General features: G+C 43.6%; 2 protein-coding genes across 4 annotated transcripts in view; one reads left to right on the forward strand and one right to left on the reverse strand.

Annotated features, from left to right (window-relative positions):
* POLQ (DNA polymerase theta) overlaps positions 1-15,190 on the forward strand; it is a 59,500-nt gene extending 44,310 nt beyond the window's left edge. The window contains exons 26-29 of the mRNA XM_075166301.1: positions 186-310; positions 1,775-1,928; positions 3,719-3,834; positions 7,713-15,190. Of these exons, the coding sequence (XP_075022402.1) occupies positions 186-310; positions 1,775-1,928; positions 3,719-3,834; positions 7,713-7,826 (509 nt within the window). The 3' untranslated portion in view covers positions 7,827-15,190. The remainder of the gene's footprint in view (positions 1-185; positions 311-1,774; positions 1,929-3,718; positions 3,835-7,712) is intronic.
* An 800-nt stretch (positions 15,191-15,990) lies between these two features.
* Positions 15,991-25,098, reverse strand: part of STXBP5L (syntaxin binding protein 5L) — a 207,360-nt gene continuing 198,252 nt past the window's right edge. For all 3 annotated transcript variants that reach the window (XM_075166333.1, XM_075166324.1, XM_075166315.1), the window contains 6 exons: positions 23,443-23,682; positions 22,128-22,488; positions 20,993-21,158; positions 18,543-18,654; positions 17,945-18,165; positions 15,991-16,881 (listed from right to left, as the gene is read on the reverse strand). In XM_075166333.1, coding sequence (XP_075022434.1) covers positions 16,840-16,881; positions 17,945-18,165; positions 18,543-18,654; positions 20,993-21,158; positions 22,128-22,488; positions 23,443-23,682 — 1,142 coding nt within the window. In that variant the 3' untranslated portion in view covers positions 15,991-16,839. The remainder of the gene's footprint in view (positions 16,882-17,944; positions 18,166-18,542; positions 18,655-20,992; positions 21,159-22,127; positions 22,489-23,442; positions 23,683-25,098) is intronic.

The raw sequence follows: 25,098 nt of genomic DNA on the forward strand, positions 1-25,098 counted from the left end.
AATAGGTTTCCCAGCAGAGCTGCGAATAGGCTGCATGAGTGTCCTTGTACACTGACAGGGCCTAGGAAATTTAAAGAATTACCTTTGTGCTGCTTGGGTGTTCCAGACCATTTTCAGTGACTCCAGTGAGATGTTAATATGGAACGTCAGCTGTATGAGGGAAAACTTTCTCTTTCCTTTCACAGGGATTCAGAAATTCTTGAGGGAGACAGTGAGGAGCTGCAGAAGAGATGGGTTTGTGCAGACCATTCTGGGAAGACGGAGATACCTGCCAGCTATCAAAGATCCAAACCCCTACAGTAAAGCTCATGTATGTTGAGTGCAGTTTCTTCCCCCCCCCAAGTATTAGATTTCTTTGCATATCCGTATCTGTGGTTTTACAGGGTCTGTGAACCATCTTGGTCACGACCTTTCACTTCTCACTTAGTTCATTGTTCCCTCATTTGTTTTCTGAATAACAGAGCTTTTGTCATGGTCTGCTTGATGTAAGTCTTCTGTGACTGGGTGTACAGCTGTCATCACTGTGCTAACCTCACTTCAGATCTCCCATGTAGGAACTGGAGTGAGTAATTTATTGAAATAAGTGGACATGATTTTAAAAAGCCTCCACACAGTGATGTGCTTTAACTCTTCAGGCTGAGTTGCTCCCACTCACAGTCTTTGTATGTTATATGCTGTCAGCACTTGAACAGGAAAGAGCATTTAAGTCCTGTATTTTTGGGTGTTTGTTCCTTTTCTTATTTCCCCTCCAAGGAAAATTACTCAAACTTGTTAGATAAATATTTACTTATTATACACCTTTGCACTGGCATTATTTTTTTTCAAGGTCATTTTGGACACATCTGTCATAGACTCTACTTCAGTAAGAGTGGATTGACTCCCTGGGGAGATGTTGGTGCATTTCTGTGGGGAGGAAGCATTATCCTTCTCAGTAGGAAGCTGGATCAGGTCATGTGGAATTGAAGACTAGAGTGGAAGAGGGAGGAGGTGGGGGAGTTTGTACTCCAGGTTGTTGAAAGGGACACAAGGAGACTTTCAAAAAACTTTTTTTGGAGATTATTTGACTATTTAATCTGAAGGATACTTCAGCATGAAGCTTTGTAGATGCACCTTCTGTTCAACTTGAAAATCATATTAAAGACCAGTTAATGAATTATCTTCACTTTCATTTCAGCTTCCTCATGACTTTTTGCACACATTTCAGCTCTAATCAAAGAGAGAAGAACCTTTGAATACAGTTTTCTTGTCTGAGGAGGGGATTAGCAGGGACGTTGCTTGTGTGGAAAAAAAAAATGTTATTGTGTCATAGTATGGTCTGGTATGTTTTTGCACAACTGGCAGTAGACCAGATTATTAGTCCATGAAGGCCAGTTTCTTGCCTTTGGTTATCCATTCCTGATGCTTTTGAAGATAGGCAGAAGTGTCTCACGATACTTGGATTAACTGTGAGATTTTTCTGCTCCTCCTGAAACATGTTACCATGTGTATATGCTTCTCCTTGTGCCTTGTGACTCTTGCAGGTTATTACCCTTGATATTAATTCATTTTAAATTGGTGGAATTTGTGGCTCTTCTCAGTCACATGGAGAAATTTTATGTCTGAAGCTAGTCTACAATGTCTCTTTCTTTCAGGCAGATATAACAAACTCTTTATCTGGAGATTTTACTATGCCTGTATTTGGCCATGTATTTATTGTTTTTAATGACGTACATGTGGCATGCTGGATTTGATTTATTTTTTTGGGTGGATTTGGAGAACAAATATATCTGTTTAGGCAGAGCGACAGGCTGTGAATACAACTGTTCAGGGATCTGCTGCAGACATTGTCAAAACAGCCACTGTGAACATTCAGAGATGCCTGGAAGCTTTCTCCTCTGTGATCAAGTCCCACGGACATCTGGAGAGCTCCTTCCAGAGAGATAAGACTGGTATGCTCACCTCTTCCTTGCACACTAGAGCAAAGCTTTCAGCGTTACTAATTTAAAAAAAAAAAAAAAAATTGCCTGCAAAAAAGAGTTAGGGCCTTTGGGCTAGGGGTGGGAGACGTTTTGTTTCCTGACAGGAGTTAAGTCTGTGTTTAATGAGTCTGTGTTTAAAAGTCATAAGGAAGGAGGGAGAATGTCTGCTCAAGACACAAACTAAAGCAGATGCTGTGATCGGAAACCCCAATTGCCTCAAAGCAGATCTTGCAAAGGCTGGCAGTGGGAGTTCATATGTGATATGGTCTGTGATGCCACCACAGAATTGTTCAAAAGTAGGAAGGAGAAAATGAGCAGATTCTCTGGCTTCAAAGGCAGTGGAGAGATCGAGTGGAACAACTTCTAGTTCCAAAAATACATTTTTTGGTTAGAATTAAGTCTGGAATTTGTTGACTGGAATTTGATGTACAGAGGCTCCACAAGAGTATTATATGAAGTACTTAGCATAAATTTCTTCTGGCTGCAGATAGCAAAGCTGTGCTGGGGTACTCATTCCCAGAAGAGTGCTATGAAGACTATTTTTTAGCATAATGTAGACAGTGTTTTGTTCATCAGTCATATATTTTTAGAAAAACAACTTAAGGAATGGGGTGCTATGTTTCTTTGATGGTTCTTATGCTTCAACCTGAAACATGAAGTTGTCTTAATGTGAAGAGTCTGATTTGTAGGACTGAGAAGAAAAACTAAATAATTAATTGCCGAACCTCTAAAAATATGTCAGGCAGTCTTATTTTAGAGGGGCAAGATTCAGAGGTCTGGTATGAGTAGAAGGCATGTGCTTGGCAGAACTTCCCACCCCCTCCAGGAGCAGCAGCTAATGACCTTTTGCCAACGCAATTGTAGGAAGGCGAGTAGATGCATGTGTGACAGTTTTTCCTCTTCTGATACTAGCTGTTTCAAGAACTGGAAGGAATTCTCTTTCAGCAAGTTATAAATGCCTATGCCATCAGAGAAGGATCCTGCATCATGTGGCTTCTTCAACGTTTCTGCTTCAGTGTGAGGCTTGTGTGAGGAACTGATGATGCTGTGAAACCCTTCCTGTAGTTGTGAACTGGGGTCCTCCTGTAGTTAACCTGAGAAATAAATAACTCTTGAGTCTGTGTGTGTGAGGTTGTGTTTGTTTATTTTTTTAAAAAAAAGCTTTTACCATGGAACTGTTTGTTCTGTTTCATTTTTGTCAGGCAAGGCCTACCAGGATCCTGTTTTTGTTAGCTGCTTACTTGTTTATTCAAAAACTGCTCTTTTTTTCTTTTCTTTTTTTAATCAGGAGTAGTAGCTACAGTTTCAGATAACTGCATTTCAGAGGAGGCTTACTGCCTTTTTAGACTAGCCACTAAAATGATTTTGGAAGAAAAGCAGAATCCTAGTTCATTGCCAGAGAGAACATTGTAAACCAAATTCTCATTAAACTTGACATGATTTTGTTTAAAATTTGCTTTTAAACAGATGGTTCAGGAGACGCAACTGTCTCTTGTTTCTGTTGTGATTCATATCTTTAGAATGTAAGGCTGAAATGTTTGTATCTAAAATGCCTTTCATTAACATTTTTCCCTCAGTAGCTGTACAAATATTGATAGAATAGTAACGTTTTATGGTTTTATCTGTAGGCATGGGCTTTTTAATTTTAAAGTTCCGCATGTTCTTTTTCTCAGCATTAGGAATGTGTGAAGGTTTTTTAATTACAGGAAACATGCCTTTGCATAATGGTATCTAATGAACTGTGCTCTTCACCTGTGTAGGAAGGCTAGCGAGGAAGAGAAACAGAGGGATGTTACATCCCATCAGCGGAGGTTTCTTCATCCTCCAACTCCATGATGAGCTCCTCTATGAAGTTGCAGAGGACGATGCCATCCAGGTACAGCCGTGCAGTTGCTTTTTCAGCTAGCTACTGCATTACGATGTTGCAAACAAGCCTTCCTTCTAGGGGCTCAGCTCTTCTTCCCTGGATCCTCTCTCGTTGTGTGCTAAAAGGTCTGTGAAAACAATGTTAAATTGGATGAAAAATGATGTTTGTATTCTTGCTCCCTTTCTTTTCAGACTCAAGCCATCTCCATGGCTGAAGTTCATTTTTCCAACGTGTGCTTTGCAGCTTAGAACAGCAGTTTGTGCAACTTGATGAGTGAAGTAGCTTAATATTGTTGACAGGTGTAGGGGGAAGTTTCTCCTCGTTTGGAGATATTTTTGCCTCCCTGTTTACACTTATGTCTTCTGGTGCCTAACTCAGAATGCGTATTGTTACAGCTGTGGTTTCTACTCTGTGTAGGGAAAGGAGGATTCTGTGCTTTGGTACTTCTTTCCTCATTCCCTACCTACCTGTCTTTCAGGTAGGAGTGTTATGGTGCTGGTTAGCAGCCTGGTAGATGTAAGAAATGTGCTGTGTGGATTTAAGGTACCTGTCATGTGCATATATGTCTCTGTGTGTGCTCTACCACCGTGTAGGTGCTCCTGTGCCTGGGCGTAGCAGTGTCTGTGTGACAGCTTTCAGTAGCAAGCGTTTTAGCCGTATGTTGGCAGCTCAGCGTTTTCCCAAGTCCTGAGCACAATCGCAGGAAGGCTCCCAGGGCATGCTTCCATAGCTTGGGGATGTCTTTCTCCCACTTCTGTTCTGCACATACACATCTTTAATGACAAAAGGCATTTCCTGATGGCAAGCAGTAACTCCTAGTCTGAGACAGCTTTCAGTACTGACTGGCCTGAACATATTTTTTTTTTTTTAATTTCATCAAGAACAAAAGGTTTAATATTTTTCTCTTGAATCTCAGCTCAAGCTTCTGTTCGTTTTGCCAGCTCTGTTCAGACATCTGCTGCTTCAATCCAGGCAGGCTGTTTTAGGGATGAAAAGACTCCTAATTTTCTTTCCAGAAAACTGGAATCCCCTGAGTATAGGCTTTTACGTCTTTAGATACTGACTCCCAAGTTATCATGGCGTCCCCAGAAGAACTAGGGCAAGTGAGTGGATTTGCTTATTATTTATTGTATTATATTTTTTCATGAACAACCTCAACTTCAAGGGCAATTATTACCAGCTTTTCTACCTTCCTTCAGATATATTTCTGTCCATAGATTTTCTGGGCAGTCACTTAAAACAGCATAGTACGCAAGACATGTTTGCTAGACTCAGACTTTCTTTGTATATGCCAGATTTGCTTGTTTTTCAATTATTTCTGTCTAGCTGAGACAACAGGGCACTTCTTGATTCATTGTTTTTAGGGACAGAAAGGATCTTTTTTTGTGATAATATTGCCTGCTGTCCTCTCAGATGCACCGTTAGAATTATCCTATAGTGGAAAGATCTAGGTTGGAAAGCATCTCTTGAAGTCTCTCCCTCTTAGGCCCCATTCAAAGTAGGGCCTGAATTAATTAGTCCTTTTGAACTACAATATACCTGTTAGGAAAAAAGAACTGAGCATTTCTTGGTTTCTGTTTTGGTGAGGTGTTTTTCATCTTGCTGGCACTAAAGCTTTATTATACTGTAAATCATGTATTTCTCGGCTGCAACAGCAATTTTTATTCAGACAAGTTAGTTTGGTCACATGCTTGATGCTGGCTCTAGCTTATTTTCAGCTGCTAAAGTGCACAAAAGAAAACTAAAAATATCTTTCCATATATCTAGGAATTTGTGTTCCCGTCACGGTATCCTTACAAATGGTTTGTAAGAGAAACAGCGCTAGTTATCGTTCTGTTCTCATTTGCAGTCTATCAGTGAGCTAGCTTGCCTCTTTTAAAAGACCGCATTGGGGTAATACTTGTTTTTTCTTGTGCTAAAGGTGTGAAATGCCGGGGGCATCAGAGCTTTCCTAGTCTGTGCAGAATGTCAAAGTGAAGGTAGGGAGCTTTCAGAGCTTATCACAAATAGCAAGACTGTGATAATATTGCCAAAGATGGTAGAAGGAGGCTTGACCTTCTATCTGTTGAGCTGACCCTGGAGTCAGGTAGGAACATAAAGGTATGGGCTAGATTAGGAATCAAAGGCTAGATGCTTTTAAACTGCTTGCTTGTTCCCAGCATCATTGCACTTATGTTTTTAAGATGGCCAGTATTCCTCCAAGCGTGTTTTAGCTGAGACCATTGAGAACCCTGGAAACGATGCTGTTTGCTTAATGTACAGCAAATTCAGAGCCCAAAGCCCCCCAGGTCAGGGCGCTGGCAAATGTCCCGTCTCATCCCGCCAGCTTCCCCAGGAATCTCACGCAGCTTTTCATGTCTCCCCTGCAGCTGCTGTCCCTTGTTGTAGGTGCAGCAGCCCTAGTCCGATGTTCCTCACTGGTGGTGTGTGCTGGACCTGTGGGTGTTCTCGGAGAATCTCCCTCTGTATGGTTCATGGTTTCTTTTGAAATACTGGGCCCCAAACTTGATCAAGGTTGCAGTGGTTTGAATAGAGTGGAAAATTGATCTCTGTGTCACACAAGCAACATTTTCTTTTTCTGTGTTCCAGAATTGCATTTGCTTTCTTTCTCACAACACTGTGCCTTGCTTAAGCCCTGTTCAGTTTTTAATCTCAGATAACACCATTTCTCTTCCTGCCCAGGCAGTTATTTTTCATCCTATTTTTGAACAGTAGATTATTTCTATCCTAGTTCTCTATCCTGCTTCTTTCTGCTCTGTACTTGCCTGTGCTGAATTACGTCCTATTTCAAAGCATTTTTCTAGGTTATCAAGATCATTTTGAAATGTGATATGTAAGGCTGTAGGGTTTTGGAAGACAAATCTCCCCCTAGTTCTTAATACTGTTGTAAACTCCTGTGCTCTGATCTCCTCAAATCCCCTCCTCCATTCCCCAGTGAAGACTGTGGAGGAATTTCTACTGTGGGTACCTGTGAGGGAATTAGCAAAATGCATGGCAGGGTCAGAAAGCTTGAATAGTTCCTACTCTGACACAGTGGCCTCTAGCTGGGATGAGGGATCACAGTAATTTCAAAGTCTCTTTTCATTCTGCTGCGGAAAGGTTTGTGGGATGCGTGTGGATTGAAAGATTCATTCAAATAAGCAGTCAGGACAGGCTGGACTCCGCGTGGGTCTTGGGGTAGAAAAGAGAGTCCTTTTATCCAGGGCAGGTATTTACAGTCAGGAAAAAAAATCCAGTCTCTTACAATCCAAAAAAGTCACAGGCAAAAATATCTTCTGGTCCCGTAACTGTGTACTTAAATGAGTGTTTTCTTAGAAATACCTTTGGAGGGCAGCAAATGTTGGAGTTGCCTCAGCAAAACGGTGAGGGGGAACCTGGGCAGTATTTCTAGCACCTGCATTGAATGTGATCTGCTTTCCCAGAGGTTTGTAGTTTGTGTTTCACAGAGTGCCTCTCAGGCCGACACAAGGAGGAGGAACATAGTTCTTTGCTTCTGGTGTATTGGATTTGTGTCTTGCTTTCAGTACGTTGAAGTTTTCAGAACAGACTCCACGAAACACTTAAAATTATTCATCTGGGTGAAAGAGGAGACTCTGCAGGACTCTCAAGTGCTTAATGGAAACTTAATCTTGCCTCTTTTCTAAGTAGTCTTAAACGATGCGGAACCAGTCACAACTCTGTGCTGCATAAAATGTTACTGGCTTTATATAGTTTCTCCATTCATAAACCCTAATCAGGATTAAAATGTTTGGTTGCATTCCCATCAGTGGTAAGTCAGTGCAAATAAACGCAGGAGAGGACTCCAGCTGTCCGTCCACCCCAGCTGTTGACAGAAAAACAGAGCGTTGAAGTTATGTGTACATCTGATGTTTTGCGTTTTCTTGTAGGTCGCTCAGATTGTCAAGCATGAGATGGAAAACGCCATCAAACTCTCGGTAAAACTGAACGTTAAAGTGAAAATTGGACCTAGCTGGGGAGACCTGCAGGACCTGGAGCTCTGACATGAAATGCAGCTTTCTCGCATGTGGTGAGGTGGAAGGCACCATGGACTGGGCAGGGCACGGGTCAGCGTAGTGGCGGGATCCTCCTGTTCTGTGTTTTTACAGACGTCGTTGCAAACTGCCTTCTGAAACGTGTGGCGTGGAAGCTGGTATGAATTCACCGAGCCAAATCCTTCAAAGGTCAGACAGCGCAGTGAAGCGTGTTTACAGAACTGTGAAATTATTAATTGCTGGAAGTGCAGTATTTAAATGAATTCTGTTAAAATATGCTTGATCTTGTAATTTAAAGTAAAACCCCAAAGCCTAATGAATTTATTACATATGAAATGAGCTGGATTATTTCATTAAAACAAGGCACAAAGATAACTTGGCAGTTCTTGTGTGTAATTGTGTATAGGACAAAAAAAAAAGTCATTGTGTTTGCACTTAATGTTAAATTTTACAGTCCTCTGCTAGGATCATTTTGTACTGAATTTTGCTGATGATATTCAGGTGCTGGAATGGCTTTACAGCTGGCTGGGTTTCTCACTGAGCAGCTGTGCAGCGTTCCCAGTGAGTGGAACTGGTGCTTGGTTGGCCTCCGACTTTTAGGAAAGCATTTTGGTGACTGACTGCCATAATTCATCCTACTGCTACCTTGCAAACTGAGAGGGATAGTGTTTGGACTCTTTTATAGTTAACACAAAATCACCAGCAAAAATATTCCTTTTTAAAGAATGAAACTCAGTTTGTTGGTTAAAAACTTATCGGCAATTCGTATTTTTGTGAAGGAAAAAAAAAAAAAAACCAAAACCAAACCCTCAGTCTGGCCAGCTGAAGTGACAGCCTGGCTGGTGTTTGAGGTCTGGTGTGCTACGGAGGTGTCGCTGAGCGGTGGTGGGTGACCTGTGGCTCTTCATTCAGAGACCCGTCTCCTAGGGAAGCCTCATACCCTGCCCGTTGGTAGCCTCGCTAGAAACTGCGCAGATTTCCCCTGTGCTTTGCTGCAGCGCCTTTGACTCCACCCCTACGATCAGGCAGAAAGTTTTTCTGGGAGTTTGGGCTTGTCAGACTGAGCTGTTCCTGCAACTGACTCGGGTCAGCTGCTGGGATCTGGTGCTTCAAAAAAGGGGGCAAGGACGGAGCTCGCAGGGAATTAACCTGCCACTGTTCGGCATTACTCTCCTCACTAATACCTTCTGGTCTGGCTAAACCTCACATCACGTGGTTTTGTTTCCCTTCCAGATGGTTGCAATGGTTATACAAGTTCAGCTGTTTTTGTTAACTTCGTGGAATGGCTGACCTTGAATTCTGTCATTTACATCATGTGGCCCTTGTATGTTACAAGAAAGGGAGGACAGGTGCCTCCCGTCATCTTCTTTATTCCTCTAATTATTTTATCATGTCTTTTCTTCTGCAGTTTCTAATGTAAACATCTTCATCTTTCCATTCTTGCCTCCTGTGAGAAATTCTCAAGCCCCTAATTATTATTTCATTTCTGAACTTCTGCTGGATCCTTTTTAAGAAGCGTGCTTTTGAAGTTGCCTTTATAGCCTGATCTGAGAGGATGCATACTTGGCTTTCAACAGCCTGATAGCGTGCTTAAGCTTGTTAACTTCAAATGCGGCGCTTTTGGCGTGGCCGTTACCCTGACATCAGAAGTACCCGGCACCGAGGTTTCAAGAACATGGTGAGTTTTAAAAGCTGTTAATGGGGCCTGCGTACAAAAGGCCGCATCCTGGGCTCTGATCCACCACCTGCCTGTTGTGCAGCAAAACGGGCACGTGGTATCAAGCCACAGCCCCAGGCGAGAATGCCTTGACTGCCCTTCTCAGCTCCGACTTGGCCTTCTTTCCTGTTCTGGATTTCATTTTAGGTTGACTTTTTGTTTCCTTCCTGCCCACTTTGTACTGTGGTTTTCTACCACATCTGTCACCTGATGACTGAGCTCTTTATCCACAGCATTCGGCTGATAGGCAGTTGTTTCTTTCCTTAGCTTATTAAAGCTTTTGTTATTAACAGATCTGAGCCCCGGCACCCTGCCGTCTGACCATTTGTGTGCTCTGCCTGTAAAGATGCCGGGTTGGACTCATTATCGATTCACATGGCCTAATGATTTCCTGTCCCTGGGTGTCATGCGGTGACACACCTGTGCTGTATTTCAGGCCTCACCGGAGCTGCTGTAATTTGAGTTGCTTGTTCTTTGGCACATTACAATATTTTCCTCCCGCATACTGTCTTTAGCATTTCAGAAGGATGGATCTCATGCGTATTTCCCTACAAGCTCTCTAGACAGGGGTGATGCTAATCAATAAGATGATTGACACAGAACTAAACTTATTTTGCTAAACAAACTCAATGAGTTCATTTTAATTAAGCAGTAATTTGGAGCAAATGAGAAGATAAAAGGTGGCCACCGCTCTGTGAGCGAGGCAGCTGTGGCGTTTGAGTCATGATATTAGAACTGTCTCTGAGCTGTTGCCTGATTGCTGCTATTTAGGTTCCTTAATTCTGATTAGACTTTAACTATTGTGAGACTAAGCAGGGGAAGCAGAAGAGGACTTCGGTCAGGTAAGCAGAGGCACTGCTTAGAACTCTGCAGAAAAGGGTACCTGTTATTTTCTGAAGTTGGTAGAAGGAGGCTGGCTGCTCGCATTACTTACTTATTTTTGCCTGTGGCCCCCCTCCCCCCACCTCTGATGGGCTGAGGCCTGTGTGTAGTTGGAAACTGGGCTTTTTTCTGGTTCAGCACCCGATAACCAGAGTGCAGGTTACTCTCTGTCTTCTCGTAGACAGGATGGGATGCATGTGATTGTGTTCGCTCTCTGTTCCTCAGCTTGTTTGAGTGTCTCTCTTTGCAGTCTGCTTCTGCCTTCTGTTAGCTGGCGCTGCACTAACGCGCGAGGTCCAGCAGCCCAAGAAGACGATGGATGAACGCTGCAGAAAGGGTAGGAGTTATGTTTGTTACAGCAGCCTTGTCACTCGGTGTACACGGAACTGCTACTGCAGCCTTGTGCCTGCCTTGTGCCCTGCGCTGCTCTGGCCTGGCTGCCGCACCAGCGAGTGGGTGTCTGTCTGCCCGAAGAAACGGGGTTGGGACCCAGTCCTGTGGTCACCAGAAGCGCCTTGTCTTCACATCATGCGAAGCTGCCTGACCCAGCTCCTCGCAGGGGGAGCCTGTCCCCTTCGGCTGCTGAGCAGCCTTGTTCCATTCGCTTCATACCTGCTTTCCTGTCAAAATGTCTCAAGATTCAGCTGGCTACTGGTACGGGGCAGAACTTCCCCGGACTCGGTAGCAGGAACTCCTGCCGTTGATATTTGATACAGCAACTTGGTCCTTTTCCTCACGTGTGGACCACAAGCTGGTTTTGCCGTGGTCTTTCTGCTGCGGCTTTCCTTCTATCCCTGCCTACTGAAAGTGCTCTGTGCGCTTTCTTGTAGCTGGGCAGTGGTGGGAGAGAGGCGGGTGACAAATGATGACACACACCTCATCTGATCTGGTTTGGTCCTTTTGCTTTCTCCCATGCCATTTGCATTTCTTCAAGAAGAGAGTAGAGTTTTTCCTGCTGTTTTTTCCTATAAATACGTAGCTGAAAAGAGGGAGCTGGAAGCTCAGTAGCTTCGGCTGATGTTCTTGAGCCTCTCCTGGCAGCGCAACTCAATCATCTTGTTGGTAAATGCCCTTAAACGAGCTCACTTCTGCCCTTCTGAGATTTCAGCTTGTAGGTGACTGCTTTTAGCCTGCAGTGGAAGGGACGCGAAGGGTGCTCTCAGTCGGCTGAGACGCCCAGGGAGCAAGGCCAATATTGCTGGGGACTGGTGTTATGATTATGAGCGCCATGTGAGCTCCCTGCAGCAAAGCATAGGAACGTTAGCGGGGGTCCAGGTTGTGTCCCTGCGTGAGCTGCTGGAGGAAGGGAGGTGGCCGTCCCCCCCCAGCAACAACCGCGGCTGCATTTTCCGTATGCCCGAGTGATTAATGTGAACTTCATCCAAAGGCTTTACATAAACCATGCACCTTTGAAATACTATAAAGAATCTAGGAGTAGAGGTTGGAAAAAAAGAGAGATCTACACCAGCTAATATCAATTCTTTATTTTCTTTCCCTCTTTTTTTTGGTTGTTACGGGGGACTGGAAACAGCCTCAGTTAAAGATGCCTTAGTTTTCCTTTTGTGACGCTGATTGAGGACACCTGTGGAAACAGGACATGGTTAGTGCAGGAGTGTGTGGTTCACCCCAGATTAGCCTTCGTTCTGAGATACAGGTAATGACTTGTTAACAAACCCCCACATATTCTGTCCACATTTCTGAATATTGGTTGCTATTTAAAAAAGTACAATGTTTGATTTGTTGATTTAATCACAAAACAGAACACATGAATGGAAACACTCATTTACGTGACTATTGCTTATACACCTAAGATGACGAGTTGACTACAGATGGCCACACGTAGTTCCTTAATGAGAGAGAGTGTGTTCTTACTAAGACCATACCAAGGCAAAAAAACATTTGAGACTGAAATATACTGTGCTTGAATTCACCTTTAGGTTATTAAAAATGATGTATGGGGGGCGGGGTATTTAAGGGGCATAATTAAATGAAATCTGACTTTTTGCCTCTGTTACAATACACATGGTTTACAAACGGAGGAGTCCTGAGGTTGAACAGCTCTTATGTAAGCTGCAATGTTTTCTTCACTTCTTAAATCATATACTGAAAAAAATATTTTTGTATGCTTATCTTCATTATACTGCACACATTGTGGTATGAAAGGGCTTCTGTAAAAGGAATATGTAAATTGTTTTAGACAATTTCTATATGTGATAATTTTATACACTGTGTAGTAAATAGAGTATTTCTGTTAAATATTTGTGTAAGAAGCTATATTCTGGTAATATAGGGAATGTCTAATTAATGTAAATAGTTGAACTGTAGAACTGTAAAAAAAAAAAATTTAGAAAACAGGTAATTGTACAAAACAAAACCTGATTCTCAAATTTTCCTTTATCTTGTCTTTTAATTCAAGATTTGTAGCGATGGATTTTTTTTTTTTTTTTTAAAATAAAATAGCTTGTACTTCATTGAAGATTGGCAACTCTGAAAACATATAAATAATCTAATTTAATGTATTTTCTCTGCATACTCTGTCTACCTACAGTTCTGGGCATAAGATCAAACACATCTGGTCAAAGCCAGAGGGGTGTGTGTGCTGTTGGAAGTTCTGTGTGTCTGGGTTTGGATGTGTTGTGATAGAGAGCTCCTGTAAAAAAGGATGTGAGGGAACAGGGTATCCAAATGATACCAAAAATGATATCCAAATGATATCCAAAAAGCATTTTAATTTGAACAAATATTTCCAGCCAATCTGGAAAATTGTAACTATTGTAACTGAGGATTGCGATGTTGAAGATGCCTCTAAGTTTAGGATTTTGCTTGAGGTGGTGCTGTCGTAGTGGGAAAGGTGAAAGCACATGATTTCAACATCCAGCAATAGCTGTGTCCTCAATTTTCTTACAGCAAGGCAGGTCAGATGCTGTGCTCGTTGCTGGGAATGCTGCATCTTTATTCCTTTCACTAACAACCTTCAGCAGCGTTCAGGTCAGGCCTTTCAAAATCCCACACTCCCCCTCATTTCACAATAAATCAACCAAGAGTTTTTCCTCCCTCATTGAAGTTTTTAAGTGAAGGTTTTTTCCACATACATGGTAATCTCGATAGAAAGCATTTAACAGTGTGCACTAACAAACTTATACAACATATACATTACATATATATATTTATATATATAGAATGTTCTATATACAAACATATACAACTTTTTAGATCTCTACAGACTACAAGAAAATTGATAATTATAGTCAGAAGTGGTGAACTTAACAGAAACAGTAATTTGTAACTGTCTGGAAATATGTAAAATATGTCAGAGTGGAAAGCAAGATACAGCTGTGACTTGATGAGCAGTACTAAGGAAAAGTTGCTTAGAAGTTTAAGTATTAAAAATTGTAAGTTTGAGGGATGCTAGATTCTGATTTCTCTGTTGCATAAAAATGCAAATGGAAATCTACTGGCAGGTCCCCCCCCCCCCCCCCGGTGTTAAGCTAGAGACTGTTGGCAGCCAAAGTCAGTCAGGCATTGTGTAATAGACTTGTTGAAGACACTTTTCTCTCTGGGTGTGCTATCGTGATTAGCAATTAAAAGTTGCTCTTAAATTTTTATAATTGATTCCCAAACAAGCGAGCGGGCCACTCTAGCCCCAGCCTGAAGACACTGAAATCCGGGTAATGGGGATCTTCGCAATGTTAGCCACCCACGTGAGGTACAGCAGAAAACTTAGGCAGAACTGGTAGCTTCCCTGTCATCGAAGTGAACCAGCTGCCGCCTGAGCACCACGCGCTACCACTCACCCGGGCTGCGTTCTTAAAGGCTGGCTGCCTTACACCAGTTCGTGGTGGAAACTGGCCCCGTAGCCTGTGGGTGTACAAGTGCCGCACTGGAACTGGTAATGGCCTTTCCATCTGCGCTACTTCCCAGTGCAGAAGTAAGCGTAGAGCGGGGTACACAACAAATGCTGGTGGGGTGGCCTTGGCTTGGTGGTAATGAAGACTGCTTAGCTTCTCTGTAAAAGCAGAGAAGGCAGGAAGAATAAGGGCTAGGAAGTTGTTTGGAGGGTTTGAATGATCTGCTGCCCCAAATGATTTTGTTGCCCAGAGACCAGTGGTTTTGGAGTATAGACCAGAGCACAGGCAGAGTTTGAACAGAAGATAGAATTGCTATAATGTTTTTCTCATTTATTTCTCATTCTAGATGCCTCGTTACAGTGATGCTTCCTCACACACACACGTGGCCAGTTCTGTGACTTGGCTGCTGGAAGGAATTCCCCCACCCAGTTCATACTGGCATGAGAGTGGTGAGTTTGCTGTTTCCTCAAACACATACACACAGGCATACGTCCACTCAGGTCATGGACAACTCCACTTCCCTAACTCTCAGCAGAAAACGAGGCATTGCTTGGGCTTTGGCCTTTTTCCCAGCAGCTTTCTACAGTTTTCACAATTATAGTGCAGTTTCTCCTGTGACAGAGGAACTTGTGTCTCATTCCCAGTTGAGCTAGACTTCTCAGGGCATCATTTTGATTTTGCCCACAGAGAAATGTAAAAATCCTGTAAAGCACAGAATTCCTGTTGTGCTAGAATGTGAATTTAAAACTTAACACCTCAAATCTGTTCCAACCCTTTAACTTGTGCAGCTGGGATTGACAGTGAAGCCAGATTTCTGGACTGTACAATTTCCTGGCCTCCATTTTATAGCAAGAAAATGAAGGATATGGGAAAGGCATCTTTGAGAGAGATCATCCGAACACTGGGACGATATAAACGCCAGAGAAGTTAAGATCTAGTTTGATGGGGGACGCTGCCTGTCTGCATCAGTGTCCGTCAGGACTCCTTGAAGCGTCAGAGGATGTCACTCTTCTCGTATAGAAATTTTTAAATGCTGCTTTTCCACCTTTTCCTCACTTTCCTTTTCTAATTTGAAGCTATGGTCAGGCATGTGAAAACAAGCCATCAGTGCCTTGTTTCCAAGCCAGTCTTGGAAAAATGTCTAACTTAACAGCGTGACCTGTGTGGCAGCGAGGCTCTTGCAGGCTACTGTGACTGCAGCACACTCATGGACTAGGAATCTATTCACGTAGACAGGTAATAGGTTCTACTTACTGTTCTCCTCTGTAGCTGCAGGTTGGAGAGTTTTCTGCAGAGTTCACTGTAGCAACTAAACAAGCCATTTGGAAGCAGAAGCAAATTACTTTTAGCAGTGTCAGCAGAAAATCAATTGCCATGCACTCAGGGTGTCATTTTATATATGTGCCAATTCAGTGCCTTATGTTGACAATTGTTTTTCATGCTCCTCCCCATCGTTTAGTTTTGCTGCTGTGATCTCTCTCCCCCAGCCTTAGGGAGGCTACTGTGCAGTTTCCTTAGCATAATCTCAACCGGCTGCTTAAGAAGAATCGCTGCTCTGCAAGCTGCTAAGCAGCTCCTGTGGGCAGAACTTGACAGGACTCTCCAACTTGGAGCCCTGCAGTTTGCCATCTTGCCTTTCCTAACTTGAAGAAGCGATTTCCTAAGCTGGTTTTCTATTCCTGCTACTGAGAAATAAGGCAACCAAGTGATACGGACACCACGGGGATGAAAAATGCCACAGCCCCCTTCAGGGACAACGGAGATACAACTAGAGCACATTTTAAATAGAAGTACAGATAAGGATGACATGTCATGTGCTCTGAATTGCAAATAAACCATCAGTGCTCATGTCTGAATGACATTTCATATAGTACCTGTCTAGCTACTTGAAAAATCTGTAAATTTGGGGCAAAGGGTTTTGAAGTTATTTATTCTTCTGGTAGGAGTTAAACAGCACTGATTTCAAGCAAGGTTTTTCAAGGGAAATAAAGAGCAGATAAAATGCAGCTCAACTCATTTTTATGTTGAGAATGGTAGCAAACATGCTCGAAATGTACTGGCTTTTTGTAATGTCACTTTTAAAAAATAAATATTTTTGCCATTTAAGGTTTTTTTTTTGCTCAGAATAGAAATAAATCCCATTTTTCTTCAGTCACAACATGCTTTCTTTTTCTCTCTTTTTTTTTTTTTAAGATGTCAATTAGTCATGCAAAGTTTTATAAGTGCATTAACATTCAAGTTTGTACAGAATATTTTTAACCAGACGCACTCCCCACAGTTCATACCTACAGCTTCTGAAAAACTACATGCCACAGTGATGGTTGAGTTCCTTTTGGAAAAAAATTGGCTACCGCATGAGCCAGCTGTTGGAGTAAGACCCACATGATTCTGGCTTCCGTCTCACGGTCTGTAAAATTTCTCCTTGACTCCCACTGTGATGAATCCAATAATAGTAACAGGAAAACATCTTCTAGGAGAAAAAACTGTCTCTGGCCAGTGACTGGTAGATTTGGGAATAAATGTTGCTTCCCTGAACAGTGTTCTTAAGAAAGCCACAAGCAGCTTCTTTGAAAGTCTAAAACTGGTACCACTTTTTGTCCTTGTATTTCAGCATCACCTACAGAAATGGGAAACAAAACAAAAGGATATAAAACACTGCTCTGCATATGAGGTATCACACATGACCTAGGCCCATTAAATATCACAAATTTCACAAGTAAAAAAAGGAAGAGCAATGCCGTGCTTTACCAACAGTGGCGTCAAGTCTTGAGTCCACTGAGACTTTGTATTTAATTTCATAATTGTTACATTTAAAAAAAATAGTTACCTGACATTGCTGTTCATTAAAAGATTTAACTACTTTTCTTCTGCAAAAAGTACAGAGGTGTGGGAATAATCAGGAACTTTTTACTCCTATAGAAAGAAGCTTATCTATGGAGCATAGTAGATATGCCCTGAATATATAAACTTTTTGCATTTCAGGGCACTTTCTTTCAGTGTATTTTTGCCTCACACTTACAAAAGCCAATAAAAATGTAAAGGTCTTATCCAGAGACACGATGCATGTTAAATGAAAAACATGCATTTTGGGAAGTATTCTTTAACGTTGTTTTATCTTCAAGGAAAATCACTTCAGTTGATTCCCAGCCTTAACAGCGTGGGACGGAAGAGCTTTCCATTTCCAGCTCTAAGCAGAGAAGCTGTCTGTTCCAGGCGAGCCCTATTCTATATAACTGTACCACAGTGTTGTACTAGAAATGTTCTCCTCTTCTTCCCAAGAAGGTCTGTAAAGGTTCCTATATACCCATTACCTACCTGTTTTCTGCGCTACTGCATAGATGTGCTGCACTAAGTGGCTTAAAAAAAAATCATAATGAATTAGTGAGAAAGGCGAGAGATGAGAAGTGCCGTGTTCTAAATTCAGAGGCTAACTGGATGCTCATTTATGAAAAGCTCATTTATGAAAAAATGAAAGGAAGGAGTGTGCAATGGAACTTTATTTTTGGCATTCTCATTGTTTGGGAACCGGAAAAACGGCATGTCAGTTAACATGAGTACACCTAAACCACGATGCCTGCGTGAATGGGGAGAACTGTACTTGACTTTCCCAAAGGGAAGCAAAGGCTCAGCTGCAGGGTTGGCGGTTCCTAGTTCTGGGTGCGTGGTGCCAGGGCCCCTACCTCGTGTGCATGTTTGGAAAACGCCTCTGCGCTGGCCATCATGCTCGCAGTCCTTTCATCCAGCTCTCCCAGTTTCTGTCCTCTCTCATCAAGGGCAATGCGTGCACGAGTCAAGTCCCCAATGACTCCTCCTGCGGCTCCTCTCACGCCTTCAATTCCACCTGATCCAGGGATGTGCTGGGCAAGACTGCGAGAGGCTTTTCCTGCCGTGGCCTCGCCAACTGCCAAGGAGAAATGGACAAACAGACAGGAATGAGTTCCTGGCCGTGGCTCTGTCAGTGCTTCTTGCCCTCGAGCTGCAGCCTCGCAGCGGTGGTGCCATTTGATGTGCCGACGGCACGCATGGAAGGCTGCTGTGTGCACCGGCACAGACAGTGCAGTTGTGGCCCCCCCACTCAATTGCTCAAAAGAAGCTGCCAACGTGAAGGAATCATGGGAAGGCAACTTCCCATGGGAAGGACCCTCCCCTTTCTTCATGATGTCATCTTTATTTTTTCATCGATGATCTAAATCTTGCGTACCGCTCCGTTCCTAGATGACAAGGGCAGGGGATCCCATGAATTAAGTTCTGCCAAAAAACCCCCAATAAATGACTTACAAAGCTCCTCTCTGTCAAAAGCTTGTCCACTTCCTCCAAAAAGTCCTTTGAGAAAGCCTCTGTTTTGGGCTTCTGGTGTTTCCACAGGAGTAAACAAATCCCCAAGCATGTCCTAGCAAAGTCAGACAAAAGTTCATGTGAAAAATTAGTGAGGTGAAAGCAGTTATAGGTGTTTTTCTTTATTTGCATTAATGAGCCACATGCACTGCATCTAATCAACTAGTTTTAAAAGAGTCTCTTGTGTGAACAGTATTGAGTACTTAACATTTGTGTTTCGTGACAGGCAAATACTTGGGCTAACTGGACTCACTCATGCGTTCAAAGGGACTTGGTTTGTCACTGCCCAATCTTATGTTCATTACCACAGAGAAAAAAAATTCATAAGCCGTACAGAGTAAAAATACCAGTGATAAGATCACATTTTGCTTAGAAACAGCAGAGGCGACACTATAATTGAATAAACAATTTGTTGTGAATTACCTGTTTTGCTTTAGTGATCATCCAGGCAAGCAGGGCAGTCACTCTCTTTTTCTCTTTATAGTGTACCTGAGTGCAGTGCTTGCTAGCAGTTCAGAGAGTTTGGTGGTTTGTTGGTTTGGTTTTTAAACACAATCCCATCACCTTCCATACAACCTCCCCCCTTCCCCCGTAACTGTGCGTGTTGTCAGTGCCGTCAGTAATGCTAAATAAGCATGTCTGCTGAAGGCACTGTCATGGTGCCAGATCTTGGAGCAGTCGACCCAAACAAATCTCAGGCTCAGATTTATTTGCAGCAGTACTAGGAAAAGTGGGCTCTCCAGAACAAAACTGATCAAGCAAGCCTGCCATCCCCTTAGTGTTTGAAACCAGGGAGGCTGTGTGCGCTGAGAACAGTTGCTGCCCTGTTGCTCAGCTCTGTGTTTGCTCATCCAAGCCTCAACAGGCAGATACAGCTGTTGTGCTGCACAAAGCACTCGGCGCCTGGGAGGCTGCGTGCTGGGACAGGGCTGTGACTCACACTTACTGCTCCTCTGCACTCTCACCCGCTCTGGGGAGAAAAATTACTGCAGCCCTTCCAGCCTAAGAGGAGGCTCTCACGCAGGCTGGCTTTGTTTTCCTAGGTAGCAGGTGATACTGGGTCACCTGCTTGTTGTACACAGGTAATGACTGCGCAAGCCTTTTACTGACCTCTTTGCATGAAAGCCAAGATACAAGCAGCCACAGTCCGGCAGTACACAGAAGCAAGGGCTGTGTTTCCCTTTGGTTGGTTGTCGTATGATGCTATTAAGGTTAATAAAAAAAATCTAGCTTGCAACAGCCCCTCACTATAGGTCCATATTCTAAGATATATTGATCAAACCTTCTGATCATTTTAAAATCGGTTCCCTGCGAAATAATCTCTCCTCCGGTGCACGAAAGCTTGTGTGCAGTGCTGACTCCTCACCGTGCTTTTTCGGCCTTGATGCAGACAGTGCTGTTGATGTGAGTTGAGCAGCGCAGCACATGTTATTCCCTAGGGCATAATGAGTGCTGGCAGGACCATTTCTTTTGTATTTCTATCCTAGTTCACTGCTAATTATATAACCTAGAACTTATTCCCCCTCTTCTTTTCCCTTTTATTACTCATGTTCCTCCCTGTAACCTCTCACAATTCCTCCTCTTCAGTAAGTGACATTTTAATTTGCATTTTCATTGTAAAAAAAAGAAATGACCCAAATCTAACATCATAAAGACCTTTTGCGCAAAATAAATTATTTTAATTAGACCATTTCTATAGCTACTATATTTTAATGTACAATGGGAGATGCTTTCCTCATGTGGAAGAAGGGGAGTACCAACGATTGGAGTAAAACCAATGGTAAATACTTTAAAAAAATATTAAAACAGAGCACACTGGTTTGTCTTATGCTCCCACCTAGCTACTGAAAGCTGCAGGTAATTAAGATATTTTTAGAGTTAAAGTAAAAAATGATAAAAATATGGGAAGGAATTCATATTTTCAGAGGTAGTTGCTGTGTGGTTGGACACACGCTGGTACCAACTGCTGTAGCTGCTGTCCATTTGTAGCTTCCCCTTCAGTCATTTTTAACAGTTGGGCTTTCGTATGGGAGGACTTTGAGGGAAGCAGGCTGTGAAGAGTCCCATTTGGGCACAAACCTGCCTCTGTACGGAGCCAGCAGAGATTGCAATTACGTGCGGGCAGGCTGTAGGCTCGGGCCAGCCGTTAGGGCACAGGAGCAAGGTGCCATGAAAAAGTCAAACAGCGACAGAGCTGCTGACCTTTCGGCTGCTTTGGCATCATTCAGCCAGGGCAAGTGGAGAGGAACACGTCTGTCCTGCTCCCGCAGCACAGCCTTCACTTCAAATACTAAAATCTAGCAGTAAACACGTGGCAATGTACATCTGGCAAGTCAGGCCACTGGCCCTCCCACACAAGCGCAAAGGCACTGAAGTAAGGGTTTGAGCCCTACCTGCAGATTGTCACACATCTCCTGGCTGTACGTCAGGCGCTGGATCTCTGTGGGAGAGCTGAGATACAAAGCTTGCCCTTCGTTAGTGAAACAAAAGGTCCGCGCTATCCTCATGTCTGTTACAGGCAAATAGTTGATGTCCAGCAGTGGGCGAAGGCTGGGCAAGCTGAAGAGAAGCAGATACCTAGGTCAGCCGCCAGTTGCCACCCATGGTACACCTGCTCTGTGGCTGCACTTTAAACCAACCTTTAAGTATGCTTTTCATAACGGGAATGGTTAAAGTGCAGCTCTAAGCGGAAAAATTCTGCCATAAACATGCTGCCTTCCCGTCATACTTTGTTTCTCTGCACGGAGAAGTTTCAGCTGCCTTGCTGCAATGACCCTTAGGCTTCTGCTACTGTCTGGATTTGGGATGTGCAGGCGGCACAGTATGGCTTGTGCCACGTGGCTGGGCAGTTTGCAGGGTAAGGCCTGCCCCCAGCTATTGCATGGGCAGCTGCAGGAAACGGCACGGCAGGGCCCTGCTCGCACCCTATGGACAAAGGCTCCAGCGTCGCCTTTGCTGTCCTCCAGCTTCTCCTGGTGCACCGTTTTGGACAGCACTTTCCAAAATTTAAATGGCCTGGCTGGGAAAGGGAGTGCAGCAAGGTGAGGGCATGACCACAGGCCTACTGCACAGTCAGCTCAATGGTGGAGATGACAAGGAAGGGAAACCAGGTGCTCTGAGCGGAAAATCTTCCAAAACGGCAAGAGTGGGACTTGCTGCTTCCCGCTGGATAAACAGTACCCCTTCTACGCCTGGCTTTTTCTATACTCTTCTATACCTGACTTACCATAACCGACCAAAATTATCAGGGTTTTCTTTCAGGATAGTTAAAAGTCAAGAGCCATCAGTTGACATGGGTAGGGGATTATTACGAAATAAAGGAGTTTGCTTTGCTGTGCAGCTGCCTTAACTCCCCGTGTGGAGACAGGCCAAGGAACAGGTATGGCAGCGGGCAAGGCAGGGCATTAAATGCACCCCCCAGGGAGTTAATGCAGAGCATCAGACACTCTGGAGCAAACACGAGTGGAACGTGACAGCACTGTGCCACCTCTTTGCTTAGTTTTGCCACAAGATTAGTTAGATAAGTACCTCAGTGTCATGATGTGCCCATTGGCACAAAAGCACGCCAGACAGACGCTGTTACAGAGGGTGACCACATCTGCTCGCAATAAAAAGGACGTTTCGGTGATGTTGTGGACATAAAGACATGTTTGGGAAGGCAATGAGAAGACTTTGGCTTGTTTTTCTGAACAAATGACTGCAAATTGATGATCACCCATATCCTGGGAGGAGGAAGGGGAATGCATGACTAGTTTCCTTTTTCTTGTTTTTTCACCCTCATCAGCACTGTGTGGGTCCCTCCATACTTCATACGGCGGATGTGTCAACGTCCCCATGCAGTCCAAGCACGCGAAGGTCAGCACGGCTCCTTTCAGTGTCAGAACTGTGCCTGCAAAACATAATTTCCTTGCACTGGCACTGGCACCACAATTAAACTGGTCGTCAGTACTGTGAACGCGTGCAGCGTAGCTGACATTCAGCTTTTGTAAATAGAGCAAACGGGTTAATCTAGCTAAGGTGACAAGTCTTCCTTGCTCAGTTCTTCCTGACCACACAAGAAAGTGAACAAACAGGCTGCCAGTACCGAAAAGGTCTCAGGCAGCTTGTATCAACTAATCTATATAATACATGCCATCGAATACCATAAAGATAGGCTGTCGTCTATCTCTACGTTATACTACTAGGGTATTTATTCCCCAGCAGTAAAATTGCTCTCCTTAGTTTGGTGACCTTCCAGCATTGTTTTTCTAAACAAACTGGGGGGAAAACCTCTGTTCCTGTGCATCCTCTGATTTTTGTCATTGTACTTTAAACATACTAAGCGCATACTGCCTCTCCTCAGACCTGACCTCTCTCAGCCCTCTGCTCTCTCTGCTACACCATCTGTCACTCACTCAGCCAAGGATCTCTCCTGGTACATCAACCTGCCAACATTTTTGTTTCCTTTCCTGAACCCCCTTCTGCTTCTCTGCACCTTTCTGATAGTAAGACAGCCAAACTGTTCACAGCATCCCAGGTAGGATTGCATCAGAGCTGTACACAGGACCGTAATTTCCCAATACGAAGGAACTCTGCTAATTTCCCTTTCCTCACTGGAAACATGTAACTTTGCCTGTGACGCAAGGTAATCTTCAGAAATAACACAACCAAAGTGACCCAGTTCATGAAACCGCGGGTCTCTCACGAGCACCTTTATTTACTTGTGTGCCTTCTATGTAGTGAGTGACCATTGCTTGATACATATATTGAGAAATTTCTGCCCCAAAGGCCATGCAAAATCATGCAGTTATTCCCCCTGATGCACCAAGACGGATAATAAACAGGAAAAGAGCTGCACTCTTACCACTTGGTGACACCATGACTGGCTCTGACTGCCGTAAATCGTCACTAGCAGGCAGATTAAGGGAGAGGATTAAGACCATACCGAGGCCCGTTCCAACCCAGAGACAGGGGGATACAGCGGAGTCATTCTTTCGGGCAAAGGACTCCATGAAGTACAAAGCCGTAATTGCCTCCTTTGAGTCCCTGTCGATACTGGACACGCTGGAGCTTCGGGAACGGCTGAAGGAGTTTTCCCTATTTTCTGCATGAATAAATACAAGCAAACAGGCGTAAGTTGGCAATCCTAGAAGGGGCACAAGCCTGCAGCAAATACAAACTCCCTGTAGAGTACAGAAAATACAGAGTTTTCATAACCTGAGCAAACATTCTGATACGAGCATGATACCAGCTTGCTGCCGATGTATGAATAAGCATCGAAAATGCTGTCAGACCTCATCAGTTAGATCTGCATTAGGAATAGCTGCTTATTATGGAGATTAGCATAGACTAATTAGAATTTACAACAGCCTTAGCTCAAAGGACTTGTTCTAAAGAGCATGAAATAATTTTAGACCCATATGTTACCAATGCATTTAAAATTAATCCATGTATCTCATTGCTGCAGGACATGAAAGGAGACACCATTACCAACTTCAGAGCGTGTGTCCTTTGCTCTGCTCTTGTTTCCATCGCTAGGACGTTCTAGCACTGCGTTCACAGCCATCGTTTATTGTCAAGCTATTAATAACTGCTCTCTGGGGAAAAGACGTCCATCGCTAAACTGATCCCAGCATCCAGAACGTCTCAGGGTACAAATCAACTCTGGCTTCCCAGGGAGTGAAGTCAGAAACCTGCTCTGCGCCCTTGGCAACAACTGCATAGTGAGCTGCCTAAACTTCAGCAGGCGACAGCGAGAGCCAGCTGGAGACAGAGCTGTATTGTCCTCACGGCAAATACACAGGTATACGGAGACACTCTCTGAGCTTTTCAGAGAGAAATAATGAACAGGGTCTGACTGCTGTAGGGCTAAGGGTCTCTGCTTTGCTTTGCCTAGTGCCAGGCAGGAAGCACAAAGCTGTGCAAGGGAGCTCCTGGCGTTAGCAGGAACTGTCGGTGGCAACACACTGGAGGCTACAAAGCACACTGAGGCAATAACTTTTTAAAGTTCTTGAAGAGTAAAGGAGCCAGAGGGAGGAAGAGAGTAGGGCTGGCTGCTAGCATAGTCTTTGCAAAACAATTTGTGCTTGTGCTGTCGTCTGCCAGCCTGGAGTCAAAGATAAGGCGAGATCATTGGAAACCTCACACGCTTTTCTGCAACAATAACACTAGAGGACCAGGAAGTTCTGGAGATGGAGAAATAGTTGAAGCTATTCGACCTGTGATAAAAGGCTCACTTCTGAACCTATCATTATGAAGTAGATCTGTGTCTGGTATGGAATTATTCTTCTTATAGCTCAGAAGAGAGAGCTGTCTCTTCAGAGCTAGTAGAAACGTCTAAAAAGAGGAATACTTTCTCCACGCTTGAAGAATAAAATTAGAAAAGGACTTTCTCACGTACTCCAACTTAAAACTCGGCTAAGCCTCATATTGCATATATGGTTCCTGCGCTCCACCAGAAGCAGCAGTTTTGCTGGTGAATCTCTTCCTCAGACAACGTATTGCAGCATTGGACAAGCTC

Source organism: Calonectris borealis, chromosome 1 (assembly GCF_964195595.1).
Source record: "Calonectris borealis chromosome 1, bCalBor7.hap1.2, whole genome shotgun sequence".
Lineage (NCBI taxonomy): Eukaryota > Metazoa > Chordata > Aves > Procellariiformes > Procellariidae > Calonectris > Calonectris borealis.